General features: G+C 37.5%; 1 protein-coding gene across 1 annotated transcript in view; it reads left to right on the top strand.

Moving 5' to 3' along the window:
- LOC126203433 (PDZ and LIM domain protein 3) overlaps positions 1-14,439 on the top strand; it is a 449,093-nt gene that overhangs the window by 425,747 nt on the left and 8,907 nt on the right. Inside the window, exon 9 of the mRNA XM_049937752.1 lies at positions 8,737-8,766. Coding sequence (XP_049793709.1) covers positions 8,737-8,766 — 30 coding nt within the window. The remainder of the gene's footprint in view (positions 1-8,736; positions 8,767-14,439) is intronic.

The following is a 14,439-nucleotide window of genomic DNA, read 5'->3' as shown; positions in this document are numbered from 1 at the left end:
CGGACTGTTGCTGTTAAGTGTTCCAAAAACCACTTCAAAATGGTGGGAGCTGATGCACTGCCGAATGTTAGGCATTGACATTGGAATATCCCCAAGTGTGTATTGTTTTGACTGCTCATATAGCGGCACCTGCAAATATGCTTCTTGTAAGTCTATTTTTGAAAAGAAATGGCCCTGTCTCAATTTTTCCATGAGTTCATAGGGCTGAGGCAGGGGTAATGAGTCTACCAATGTCACAGAATTAACTGTAGATTTGAAATTGACACAAAGCTGTAATCTGCCTGAAGGCTTTTTTAGAACAACCAGGGAGGATGCCCACTGATTTGCAGAAACAGGTTGAATGATCACAAATGTATGTTGAACAGGACCAGCAATATGAAAGCTTGACTGAGAATTTTCCTTAAGTTTTATATGAGCCTCAAAATTCTAAGCTTCCCCTAGCCCTTCTTGAAATAATACACTATACCTATTGCACAGTTCATTGACACTGTCTTGAGGCACTTGTAGCATTCACTTGCAAGACGTTATCTTCAAAGAGCAAGATCAAACAAATCAACAGAATCACGACAAAAAGACATGGGCTGTCCCAGGAGCACAGTACATGAAAAGACACAGTTCTGGTTACATTGCAGAACATAGCCAGCACACTGCAAATGCCTGATACACGAATATGATTTCAATTATATGCTGACAGCAGGGCATGAGGCTGCTGTAACCATGGGCTTCCTAACAATTCATAAATATTTTTATTCAGTAATGTAACAGAAGCACCTATATCTAACTGCATTTTCACTGTAGGCTGAGGCACTCATAAATGTACACATAGTTTGTTCAACTGTCAATGAATCAGTATTGAACACTTTTGTTTGATGGAGGTCAGGCCATGATGGTGTCATGTGTACAGTCTCAGTGGAAACAGCATTAACTTCCATTGAAGAAAGCTGTGAACAGGAATCTGACTGTTAGTTACTATTAAAATCAGTCTTGATCACAAATTTATTTATTCTGGTAACCAGTTTCGATCATGCCTGTGGTCATCTTCAGATCAAAATACTGTATGAGCAGGAGCCTCCTTCTGGTGGTAAATCACTGCAGTGATTTACCAGCGGTGTGGTCAAAACCGGTTACCAGAATAAATAAATTTGTGATCAAGACTGATTTTAATAGTAACTATTAGTAATAACATTGGTCACTGTCTGCTCGCACGATGTATTCAAAAGTAAGGAATCTGACTGTTGCCTGGCACAACACTGTTGTAAATGCACAGTGTGAATGTGGCCCCACTTGGCACAAGAAAATGGATACTGTTGATGGTCATGCACACTGAAGCACTGTGGGGATGACTTCTTAGCATTAGACTGAAAAGTAGTGTGTACACAGCATGACTTACTATTGTTTTTTACATGATTGATGAGTGGACTGATTGCATTGTGCACTTTTTAACTACCGGAGTGGCAAGAGCTTGTGAGTCAGTTTCTATCACATCTAAAATGTCCTGTGAATCTATAACGGAGAGTCAGATTCCAGAGGATGATTAGGAAACTTCAGAATTGTGGTGCATGTGTATGCATCAGATATATTTTATGTAAAAACATCATGGAGCATAGCGTCACCATATGACAGTCTGTGAGAAAACTTGAATTTAAAATGTCTGATACCACCCCATAATTTGGCTACCCACTTTTTATTCGTTTGTTTGATCACATTGCTTTTTTAATGAAAAGAACTTGTCACTGGCAGCTGCAACTTGCATCTGAGATTCAATGTGAGCATCTAGTCACTCCCTTAATGACTCTTAATCTATGTCCTCCAGACTAGTGTGCAGAAATAATATAACACACAAATGAAATACTTTGGCACCCTCATTAGCAATAAAATGAGCATTGTATTGCAAATCTTGTTGTAGAATTCAGAGAAGTGCATCTTAAGCAGTGCATGGTATTTTTTCTGGCCGACAAATTCTTGAAACTTGGGTGCAGAAGTAGCTTGTTGTGGCACAACTGTCAAAGATAGTATCTGTGTTAGTTGCATGATGCTCTGCAGCAATATTTGAATCTGGTGCCCCCGTGACTGAACAGCTTGTGTCAGAAAAAGTTCCAGGGATGGAACAGACATGTTTATTCAAAAAGAGAATACAGATGCAGTAACCCAAATGTCATCAGATGTTAGCAGAAGAACGGGGAACCGTAGGGTCTGAAACAACTCATCACCATTGTTGTGTCAGATCTAAAAGATAGGAACATTCAGTCCTAAAGCAATAAATAGTGGTGACACAATTCTAAACATACTATTAATGAAGACAAACACTTCACTTGTATAGCAGATTTGACCTGTGCTTGTGTCAGTACAGCAATAAGTGTACATCCACTATTAACACACAACTCAGTGTCCAGTTCACTGGCAGTACAATACAGTAATTAGGTAGAGAAACTCTGCATAGACTACATGAACAGCACTGTATCGATTGATACTTGACACACTCCAGTAACTCCATGGTAAAAGACTGGCATCTGAACACAGACCGAGCATAGAGCTCTGAGGCCAGACAGAAATAGCAGCCGGCTATGGTAGCATTGCAAACTTGCTTCATAGATGTGGCTCTCAGCCACATTGTGGTTGATTGCGCTGGTAACAGTGTCTGTGGTGATAACTACCTGGAGCCTCGCGATGTGAGATATTGATGACACCAACACATATATTTCATTTTAGTGTGTGTGTATGTGTGTGTGGGGGGGGGGGGGGGGGGGAGAGAGAGAGAGAGAGAGAGAGAGAGAGAGAGAGAGAGAGAGAGAGAGAGAGAGAGAGAGTATGAGGGGGGTGGGGAAGTGACAACTTCAACAGAGGAGTAGTGGCATAGAAAATGATAGCGTGGTGTGTAAAGTGAGAGAAGAGGGAAAATAAGGGTGACAGTAAGCAAGTGGGAAGAAGAATACTGGAGGTTTAGGCCAGGAGGACCAGAGAAAATGCGGGAGGGATGATTCTCATCTACATCTATCACTGGAGCTGGTGATGGGGAGGATACAAGTGGAACGGGTACTATAGTAGCTGTTGTCACTGTCTGTGTTGTATCAGGATGACAGTTTTTCTGGAAAATGTGGAATTTTCAGGGAATTACATTTTATATGGAAAAATCAAGGAAATTCCAGGGAATTTCAAAAAATCTCAGAAATTCTACATTTTTAACCCAGCACTGTAACTTAATTTTATTGAGCTTTATAAGTTGTGTTAATTAAATGAATATTATTCTATATAAATTTTTTATGTTTAAAATCCATTTAAACTACTGCTTAATTGGCCAGTATATCTTAGCCATGGGGTAAGTAAATGGCAAAAATAGTTATTGTAATCTGACGTACTTCCAACCTCTTTAACATATTAGGATCTTTTTATGACATCATCAACCTGAAATTCTCAGAGAACTCTGAAATAGTTTGAGTAGCCACACAGGTATGCACCGAATTCAAGAACTGGGTGGTTGAATTTGTGGCTATCAACATTTTAGTGATGGTAATTCAAACACCCCTAGACAGTTGTTTAGTTGTGAACCCAAACAGAAAATGTCATAATAAAGGTAGTGCAGATAGTTAATAATATTGCTGCATTCACATATGGAAACAATGGAGTGCCACTATGAGAGTTTCATTTCACCATGGGGGTCTCTTCTCTCTCTCTCTCTCTCTCTCTCTCTCTCTCTCTCTCTCTCTCTCTCTCTCCTGCTACTTTGTTTTATAGGTAACATTGTCTGCAGTGCCTGCCAAAGAATCCTTAAGTCAGTGGCAGACTACCATATGATAAGAAGTAATAACTGATGGTCATTGCCATAACTCCCTGTTGATTAACTTAGTATTCCTAATATTTACTCCAACCTCATCGTCTGCGGTGACACAGTGCATAAAGATATTTTTGTTCTCAATTCTAAGTGTATGGGATATAAATAAATAACATGAAAACTCTTCTATTAGATAACAGTAGTTTGTCCAGGATGGAATAACAACAATGAGGAAATGATAGGCTGCTGCTCAGCACATAGAGAAGGTGTTGAGTTCAGACAGGCACTACACAAAAGTAAAAGAATACCAGAAATATTTAAGCTTTCATAGAAAGTGCTTCTCAGAAGTAGAATTCTCACACATTTATGCAACAGCGACTCATAAGGCTACTGTCTCTGGGTGCCAAGACCCAACCACTTGGAGAAGTAGCTCTCTCTCTCTCTCTCTCTCTCTCTCTCTCTCTCTCTCTCTCTCTCTCTCTCTCTCTCTGTGTGTGTTGTGTGTGTGTGTGTGTGTGTGTGAGAGAGAGAGAGAGAGAGAGAGAGAGAGAGAGAGAGAGAGAGAGAGAGTGTGTGTGTTTGAGGGGGGGAGGGGAGGGAGAGGGGTGGAGAGAGAGAGAGAGAGAGAGAGAGAGAGAGAGAGAGAGAGAGCAAGTGGTTGTGCGAGTTCTACGTCTCAGGAATGACTTTGCCTAAAAGCTTAAATATTTCTTGTATTCTTTTTCTTTTATATTGTGCATGTCTGCAGCTTGATGTCTCCTCCATGCTGATTAGAAGCGATCTATCTTTTCCATTTTGTTGTTATGACAATAGTTTGGTTTTATTCATTTACATGCTAAATGAATTCTGTTTCTCAGGCATTGAAGACAGAGGATGAAATAAAATGACAAATACTAAAAAAAGGTTTTTCCTCACTATAATATGGGAACTTTGTTTTTTACAGATTATTTTAATATCTTTTACAGACTGTGTTAAAATCTTCAAAATTTATAGAAAAATTTTGTGGCAATGAATGTCACAAATAAAACAGTACCAATGGGTCAATACAGCTTGGAGATTATTTTCTGAATAGTGTTGAATCAACATAAAATAACACTGCTGTGACTGAATGCAATATTTTTGTATCATTAACAAAACAATGACATACAGCTTTCCAACCTGTACTGCATATCTCACACACACTTTTTAAGTGCCAGGCTGTTCAACATCACTGCCAACAACAACTTTCAAGATAGGAAAAATTTATGTGTAACTTATTTTACACCTACCTACAGCTTGACAAATAAAATTAAGTTGTGTAGCTGGAGGATAGTTTGATCAACTGCTCTGGTCCAGAATTAATTTTGAAGATATACCTTCCTCTGTTCTTGAAATGAGTGTAGACTTAAAGGAAATTTGTTTTTATGTACTACCATTATTTGGTATAGTTTATGTCTGTCATTGTTAATGCAATCAGAGTATTAAGTTGCATGGCAACACAATGTTTGTAACTAATGTGTAGCTGTATTTGACGTTTATGAAACATATTTTATGCACCAGAATAACCAACAAATCAAAGAAATGACAGCTTCCTATTTTAAGAATGTAAAACCAGCTTTTACAAGGGCTTTTCAATAAAGAATGATCTCTCTCTCTCTCTCTCTCTCTCTTTCTTTCTTTCTTTCTTCTTCTTCTTCTTCTTCTTCTTCTTCTTCTTCTTCTTTTACTCATCCTCATAATTTTGATGGTTCTTACTAGTCTCTTGTGAATGCAATGCACATACCCCAGTATTTTTACCAGTCTTAGTTTTTTTAGAGGTCCTTCAAAATCACTTCCACAGCCTTCACTACTGCTTATGATGATTGATAATGCCTCCCATGAAGGCGTTTCTTCATGTTAGTGTAGAAAAAAGTCACATGAGGCTAAATCCAGACTATAGGGAGAGTGAGGGATGCACTTCACATTGATTTTTGCAAGATATTCAGCAACCACATTGGCAATATGCAGCCGCCCAATATTGTGGTGCAGCATCCAGCCTGCTTCATGGAAATGTGGTCTTTTGCACTCGATATGGACTGGCAGTATTTTCAGGACATCCTTGTAGTATTGTCCAGTTACTGATGTGTGTGCAGGTACAACATGCTGATAAACCATTCCATGAATATCAAAGAATCAGATGACCATAACTTTCCCAGCAGAAGCAACCACTTTTTCTTTTTTCTTTTTTTGGGTTCATGATGAAGGAGATTTCCACACTGAGCTTTGCTGTTTGCTCTCAGGATCAAAATTACATTTGAAAGAAACTCCGGATTTTCCTCTGACATCAACTTAAATGGCATGCAGACCAGCAAGCAAATGTCCTTTTGTTCGGGAATCAACAATCTTGGAACCACCGTGCACACACGTGTCGTGTAATTTTTCTGTCACCGACGTGTGGGTGGCTCCCAATGAAATGTTCAGTACTTCAGAAAGTAATATTAAGGTAATTCATCAATTCTCTCTCACAATGACAGAGCACTGTTGATGTTTTCTTCCGCAAGAGCAGTAACTGGAGCACTGGGTCCACCTTCGTTTGAAATTGATTGTCTCCCCTCTTTAAACATTTTAAACCACCTTAGAGCTGTGCTGTAGGGAAGAACAATCTCTCTGTAGGCCTCTTGTAACATTGTATAGGCCTTAGCTGAAGATTTGTTGAGGCAAAAGCAGAATTTCAAAGCCTCATATTGTTCCTCGCGTCTTACCTCCATTGCAGTGGTAGGCGATACTGAGCATGTCTGACCTTGCCTGCCTCTCACAGGCAGGAACCAGGAATTCCCACAATGAAACTACTATGGCGTGTTTATTGCACATTAAGCTAACAGAATATCATAAGATTAAACTTTAGTGTGAGAAATTATGACCATAAAAAAAAATGATCATTCTTTATTGAACAGTCCTTGTATATTCAGATGTGTCCAAAATAACTCTTTAATGATAAAAATGTATATGGTGTCTATACAGTTAAATATAACACTGGACACCTTAAAGAAAATGAATAAATATTGTATTTTAGTTCTTAATGTTTCCGTTAGTAGAAAGTAGCCTTCAAGGACAAGAAACACTTCTTGAAGAAGAGCTTTCAATTAAGACCATAACACACAAATGAATAACAGTAAAATTAATATAAATGTTACAAAGTCATGCAGGAGGCAGGTGACTATTATTGTAATAATCGGTAGTTCTGCAATCAGGCTGACTGATCACAATGGTAAATTTCAAACATCAGGCAAGTAATGTGTTTCAGAATGTATCCATTATCAACCATCTACAAAAAATCAGATACAAAAATATTTTATAAAACATGGTAATGGATAGCTATAGCACTCCACTTCAATTGAAATCACCTGGCATAAACTGTACTATACCTACTCAGGAGCAATTGCTGCAGATGCACATGATGTTTAAAATTGTAAGTGATACAAACATTCACTGTCTACAGTCACAGTTCTGCTGAGTTCAGATCAAGATGACATTTTTGTCACCAGGTGGAATTACAAAATGTGTAGCGGTGCCAAGGCACATCAACTATTGTACATTTACTACATTGTGTGGCTAATAGTTGTAAACCAACTTATTATAAAAGAAATAATCTCTTCATACAAATGGTAATGATAATTTTACAATGATAACTTATTATAAAAGAAATATGTTCTTTATACAAACCGTAATGATAATTTTGCAATGACAAAAGGTTACACAAAATATTTGTTTAAATTTGGGAGTATTGCATGGTGTCACACATCATCGAAAGCTAAAATCACAATAACTGTGTGATATGACAAGTGGCAAAAATTAAAATATAAAATAGCAATATAAACATGCCACAATTTTAAATACAGGGAGTAAGACAGGGGAAGGGGAATGCAATATTTTTGTAAAAATTAAGACAGTCCATCTGTCAGACTCAAATCTGGTATCAGAAAGTACCCAACATGCACTTACATCAAATAGAAGAACCATTTTCTGCTAATGGGCACAACCAGTTTTTTATTAAACATTGGAAATATTTTAGTATAAGCAACATTTTAGTCTAACCTATGCTTGATAAAGTAACTGGTTGTGTTCACTGGCAGAAAATGGTTCTTCTATTTGATGTAGCACATTAGTGCATATTGGATACTTTCTGGTACCAGATTTGAGTCTGACAGATGGGCTGACCTAATTTTAACAAAAATATTGTTTTCCCCTTCTCTGTCTTAATTTTGTGTATTTAAATTTGCGGCAGACGTTTGTACTGCTATTTTAGACTTTAATCTTATGTTGCTTGTTATATCTCACAGTTGTGATTGTAGCTTTTGAGGATGAGTGGCACCCTGCAACACTCCTGAATTTAAACAAATATTTTGTGTAGCCTCTTAACATTGTAAAGTCATCATTACCAATTGTATAAAGAAAATATTTTTTTTATAATAAGTTGATTCACAACCATCAGTCACACAGTATAATAAGTGTACATTAATTGGTGTGCCTTGGTGCCACTATACATTTTTCAATGCCATCTGGTAGCAAAAATGTGTTCTTGGTATACACTCAGCACAATTATGACTGTAGTCTGTGAATATTTGATTCATGTGCAACTTGAAACACCATACCTATGTGCCGCAATAACTCTTGGGAACGTGTAGTACAGTTTATGCCTAGTGATTTCAAAGTGGAGTGCTGTAGCTACCCATTGACATGTTTAAAAAAAATATTTTTGTAAGTGGCTTTTTGTAGAAATCTGATGATGAATAAATTCTGAAATGTGTCATATGAGCAATAAAGTCATTCTTTGCCTGGTGTTTGACTTTTACCATTGTGACATAGTCAACCTGAATGCAGAACTAGTGATTATTAACAGTAAAATTGACTGGCTGTGGGATAAAAGTTGAATTTTTGCAAAATTAGCTTTTAAAGAGATTTGGGATTTATTGCAGTTAAGAACTTATGTATCTTTTCTTTCACCACAGAAACCACAGCCTGAACAGCAACGTACTTTTGTAAGTAGGAATGTTTCTGTTACGTGTTGCACAATGTCCATGAAATAGCAAACTTCTCTTACATCTAACAATGTGTTTGACAGCATTTCCTTGTAATTCTAATGAGGTCTGTTCCATATAATTTGAAGACCAAGTTTTTTACTAAAAGAGACTGATGGTTGGAGCTAAAAACAAAAAACAGGACATGTATTTCAATTTTCCTTTGTAAACCTCTGTGCTAACATAGTTTGCAAAAATGGAGTGTATGTTTGAGTTTTATAACCACATGGAAACAGAATGGCAACACATAATGGCTATGAGTTTAATCCAACAGAGAAAAAAAAATTCTGGGTGAATCATAGGAGCAAGTACAACAACTCACAGCACTAAAATAGCATTGAGCAATGGATTGAAGCAGACATGGTTTTTCTTAAATAAAATTCAGCTAACAAACTTGTATACATTGAGGTGTACACAAATATCAGCTGCACACAGATACTATGTCTTTTCTTGTTCCTATCATCCCATCTCACTGCTGCATCACCTTTTTTTGTGCACCTGTGGGTTACTCAATAATGCTTCTATAGAATGAGTTGTTGTCTTTACCCATACAACTATTTTTATCTATGAACATGTGTGACAACTAATGAAATATACAATACATAACAGCTGATTTGTTTGAAAGTAATGTATGACTTCAGTTTCATAAATTGTGTTTGCAAAATATTAATACAAATTATTTACAGAAGAATGGAAAAACTGACAATAGTCAACTTCAGGGAAGATCAGTTAGGGTTCTGGAGAAATGCAAGGACATCCAAGGCAATACTGACCCTACAATCTATCCTATAAGACAGGTTAAAGAAAGGCAAAATACATTTATAGCATCTGCAGTTTTAGAGAAAACTTTCAAAGTATTCACTGGATTACACACTTGAAAGTAGGAGGGATAAAATAGGGGGAATGAAAGGCTGTTTACCCCTATATTGTTCAGTATGTTCACACAGCAAGCAGAAAGGAAACCAAAGTGAAATTTGGAAAGGTAATAAAAGTTCAGGGACAAGAAACTAAAAATTTACAGGGTCAATGACATTGAAATTCTGTCAGAGATTGCAAAGGATTTGATAGAATATTTGAATGGACTGGATAGTATCTCAGAAATAGATTGTAAGATGAACATCTACAAAAGTAAAACAAGGGTAATCGAAGACAACTAAATTCAGTCAGGCAATGCTGAGGGAATTAGTTTAGGAAATGAGATACTAAAAGTAGTAGATGAAAATGATGATGGCTGGAGAACATATGATATGAAATGAAGAGTGCCAATTGCAAGAAAACTAGTTCTGAAAAAGAGATATTTAACGTTTAATATCAGTTCATAAGGAAGTTTTTTCTGAAGGTCTTTCTCTGGAGTGTAGCCTTGTATGGAAGTGAAACATGGAAAATAAGCAGTTCAGACAGGAAGCTTTTGAAATGCTGTGATATAGAAAAATGCTGAAGATTAGATGGGTAGATTAAATAACTAATGAGGAGGTACTGAATCGAAATGGGGAATATTTGCGCCACAACTTGACAAAGAGTAGCAATTGGTACAACACATCCTTAGGCATCAATGAATTCTCAGCTCAGTAACAGAAGGAAGAGTGGGAGGTTACAAATTATAAGGCATCTAAGGTGGATCTCCAATGATTAGACCATGTCAGGACAATGTAAACAGATGTGCTAGTGTGCGTTTCATTGAGTACTGTTTTTTTTTATGATTTTAAATGTTTTATTTATTACAGACCTTTATATAATGTGCTACATCTTATCTATACAACAACTTGATGTAAGGTTCAACTCATAATGAACACAATTTATAACAAAAGTTTTTGAAGACCTGAAGATAACAGCAATGTCTGTCAAAACCAGCTGTGTACAAACAGAGGAAATTTTTATGTGATCTTGCCTTTAGAAGGTTTTTAACAAGTATATGTAAGGGATCAACTACATGCATAAGAATATGAGATATATCTTTCTAGCAGTTGTAAAGGTAACACCAGTAACCCACTAGCCTAAGATATTCAGATTGTCTCCTTCTTTGCCATCTTTTGACAGGCAACAACTTGGCTCTGCCATATCTGTTCTCAACTCTTCTGCCATATTTGTAGAATTTGGTATCTGGTCATATAGTTGTTAAAGAGCTGGATGGTCCATTTCTTTGTTATTAGGCCAAAATGCTTAAATTGCTCTGAATATCATCCAAACAAGCTGATTTTCCATTTTTATTCTGTTTGATAGCTTTCTCTAAATCACCCAAGCTGAATGTTGTTTTAGTTCTAATCCATCAATCCCTTTAGGTCTCTTTTATAGTGCAAATGACCTTGTTTACAGCTTCCACAGTTGCTTCACTAAAAGGATTTTCGTTAACTAAATTGCAGTGTTCTGTAAGTAGAGGAGCTTGGTCTGATGTGAGACTGGGTAGACAAGATGTCCAGCACTGGTAAGGTATAAACATTCAGGAGCATCTCTTTAAAACTGCAGTGAAGTTGTCTGGATTAGATGCCATTGGACATACTTTAACATCCAATAATTCTGCAAATTTCAACTATTCTGATTTGTTAAATTGTACCTTCTGCAGAAAGGTACTTTCTGAGGTCTAACTATAGCAAATACTTTTCATATTATTGGTCTATACTGTCAGTTGGGTATTGAATCGCAAATAGATTTTACATATTATGGACTAATACTGCTACTAATGATTATGAGATCAGGGTTGTATCTGTACATCCACCTGCCACTGTTGAATGATGCAGCTAGTTTTGCACCATTGACTAGAGTAAGATGATGCATTTGTGTCCATTCTTGCACTGCTGCCCCATTCTCATCTTATTATCATAGCCCCTGCCCCATTCTCATTTCATTATCATACCCCATAACTTGATATGACTGTTGAAATTACTCATCACAATCTGTGTATTTTTGTTCTGCAAACTGAGTAGTTTATTAACAGTAAATTCAGTGTCAGCTGGTTTATACAGTGTTTCACTGGTACAATTAACCATTTCTTTAGTAAGAATTTCAATATCATTGACCATCCCCATGAGTGATGACGACTTCCAAGCAGAATTAAACACAATTAAACAAACAGTGACATGCCATAAAAATTATAATGGTTACAGTCTTGTCTTGATGGACTCCATACTGCATAAAAAACGAAAACAGGTCTCCACTTTTCTTTATTCTGAGCTTAATCCTCCTCCTCCTCCTCCTCCTCCTTCTCCACCACCACCACCACTACCTCATTAAATGGTGCACAGTTCCAGATTTAGGTAAAGTCCCAGAATGTGGTCACAAAGTTCTAGGATCTCTGAAACATAACTTTACCAGCAGAAACAAGCTCGTACCGGAGCACAAGAAAATGTGAATATATTCCTCTTTGAAAGACTCTGACAGAAAAGTGGGAAACCAGCTAAATCAGTCCTCATTCAGTTTCCCTCACCAACAATTTTGTCATGCGAACATCCAAGAGACAAATAATAAGTAAGGCAACACTTTTTTTTTCTCGGCTGATTTCAGTTGAAAAAATGCAGAATTTGTTGCAAGTCATCGTGGAATATTCCCACTTCAGTCCCTATAGTTTCATTAAGTTCTGATAGGAGCTTTATGTAGCATTCAATGGCGTCTGTGATGGTACATTCCAAGCAGAGAGCTGTCATCGAGTTTCTTTTGGTGGAAAATCAGAGCACTGCAGTTATTCAGAAACTCCATAGACACCTGGCAATGAACAAAAGCACGGTGAGTCATTGAGCAAGGCATCTTTCATCATTGCAGTAAGGTTGTGTTCACCTGTCCAGTCTCCCATGCGCTGGTTGGCCACACACAGCTGTGACTCCTACAATGCTGGAACACGTGGACACATTCATTCAGAGATATCAATGGATAACTATCAACCAAGTCACTGCTCAACTGGACGTCCCTCTTGGTAGTGCTGACACTTAAGTCTGCGCACCCACGAGGAGTTCACAAAATTTCATTGGAATGTTCCTGCTCATCCACCGTATAGACTGGATCTCACACCTCCCAATTTCCATATGTTTAGCCCAATAAAAGATGCAGTTAATGAAAAGCAGTACATGGATGATGCAGAGGTTATTGATGCAGCAAAATGTTAGCTCTGAGGTCAACAAGTAGAGTGGTACCATACAGACATGTAGGCTCTCCCAGTAAGGTGGCATAAGGCCATCACATTGAATGAAGATTGTGTTGAAAAATAGGGTTTTGTAGCTAAAAGAGTAGGGAGCAAGATGGTGTACTGTATAATCCTGAATAAAACCATATCCCTTCAGAAAAAAATGTTTTGCACTTCTTATTGAAAGCCCATTGTATTCAGACTCTTAACATATAACAATCTAAATCCTTTTACCCAGTCTCTCTCCATACTCAACATCTTCCTCTCACTGCCACTGTCTCCTTTTTCCTCCACTGATTTGCAACAAATCCCAGTGCTGCTGTCTCCTCTCTCACTTACACCATCCCCTTTTGTCTTTCTTCCTCACTGCCACTGTCTCCCCCATACCTCAGCAGCTTAAAAATTCTGTGGGGTCCTACTCATTTTTTCCCCTATACCCATTTGTTTAAAATTTCCATCAAAAATACACCCTCCTCTCTACCTACATGTTAAAAGGGTTTACTTATCTGGGGAAGAGTCCAAACACCATCCCCCCCCCCCCCCCCCCAGCCTAAGTATGGTCTCCACTCACCTGTATTTCCATTTCCATTGTGTACTTTCTCTTTTGCTCCCACTGCTTCTATCTACATCCAGCTACCTTTCATTTCATTGGCACACTCTCCACAAGCATTAACATCTCCTGCTTCTTTGGCTACCACTGCTGTTGCCTTCATCCAACTCTCTCTCTCTCTTCCACCATCACTGCCCCTCTGCTAATCTCTTTCAGCACAAAAGAACATGAAATTGTTAGCATGGCAAAATTTTAGGTGACAAAAGTGGAATAAGAATCGAAGCAGCTAGTTCCCCACTTTTCTGTCAGAGTCTTTTGAAGAGGAATGTATTCACCTTTTTTTGTGCCCTGACAGGAGCCTTTTTCTGCTGATTCTATTCATTTCCTGTCAACAGCAGGGTGTGCTGCTGATATAAAACAAATTCTAAGGTTCAGTAAATTTTTACGTTTCACTTATATACTTTAACACATTTACATACTTTGACACACATAACCAACAAGTAAGTGTGGTTAACACAAAATCATTTGCTTAACATTTTTTGTGGATACTTTGCTCGTCTATCACAACTCATAGAAGATGCCCAGCTAATGATTTGTATCTTAAATTATTTTACTGAATTTGCAGTCTTTCCAGTTTTACACAATTTTTGGAAGTCAGATGCCCAGCTTATGACTTGTATCGTAAAATATTTTACTGAATTTGCAGTCTTCCCAGTTTTACATAATTTTTGGGAGTCATCTCAAGTTCTTTTCACACATGTTAAGATCTTTTATAGCCCATTTTTGTCACTGGTGTACCACTTTGGGCATATATGTACAAGTGTGGAGAGCCCGTTAGACAGAGGCAATGTGCCAAAGTTTTATTGGTGAAAAATGCTGAATAGAAACATAGGAAAATCCAGGATGGAATGTAACAATATTATGAAAAGGATAGTTGCTACTCACCATACTGTGGAGATGATGAGTTGCAGAC

The sequence above is a fragment of the Schistocerca nitens genome, chromosome 9 (assembly GCF_023898315.1).
Source record: "Schistocerca nitens isolate TAMUIC-IGC-003100 chromosome 9, iqSchNite1.1, whole genome shotgun sequence".
Lineage (NCBI taxonomy): Eukaryota > Metazoa > Arthropoda > Insecta > Orthoptera > Acrididae > Schistocerca > Schistocerca nitens.
This window is presented reverse-complemented; position numbering and strand designations above follow the sequence as displayed.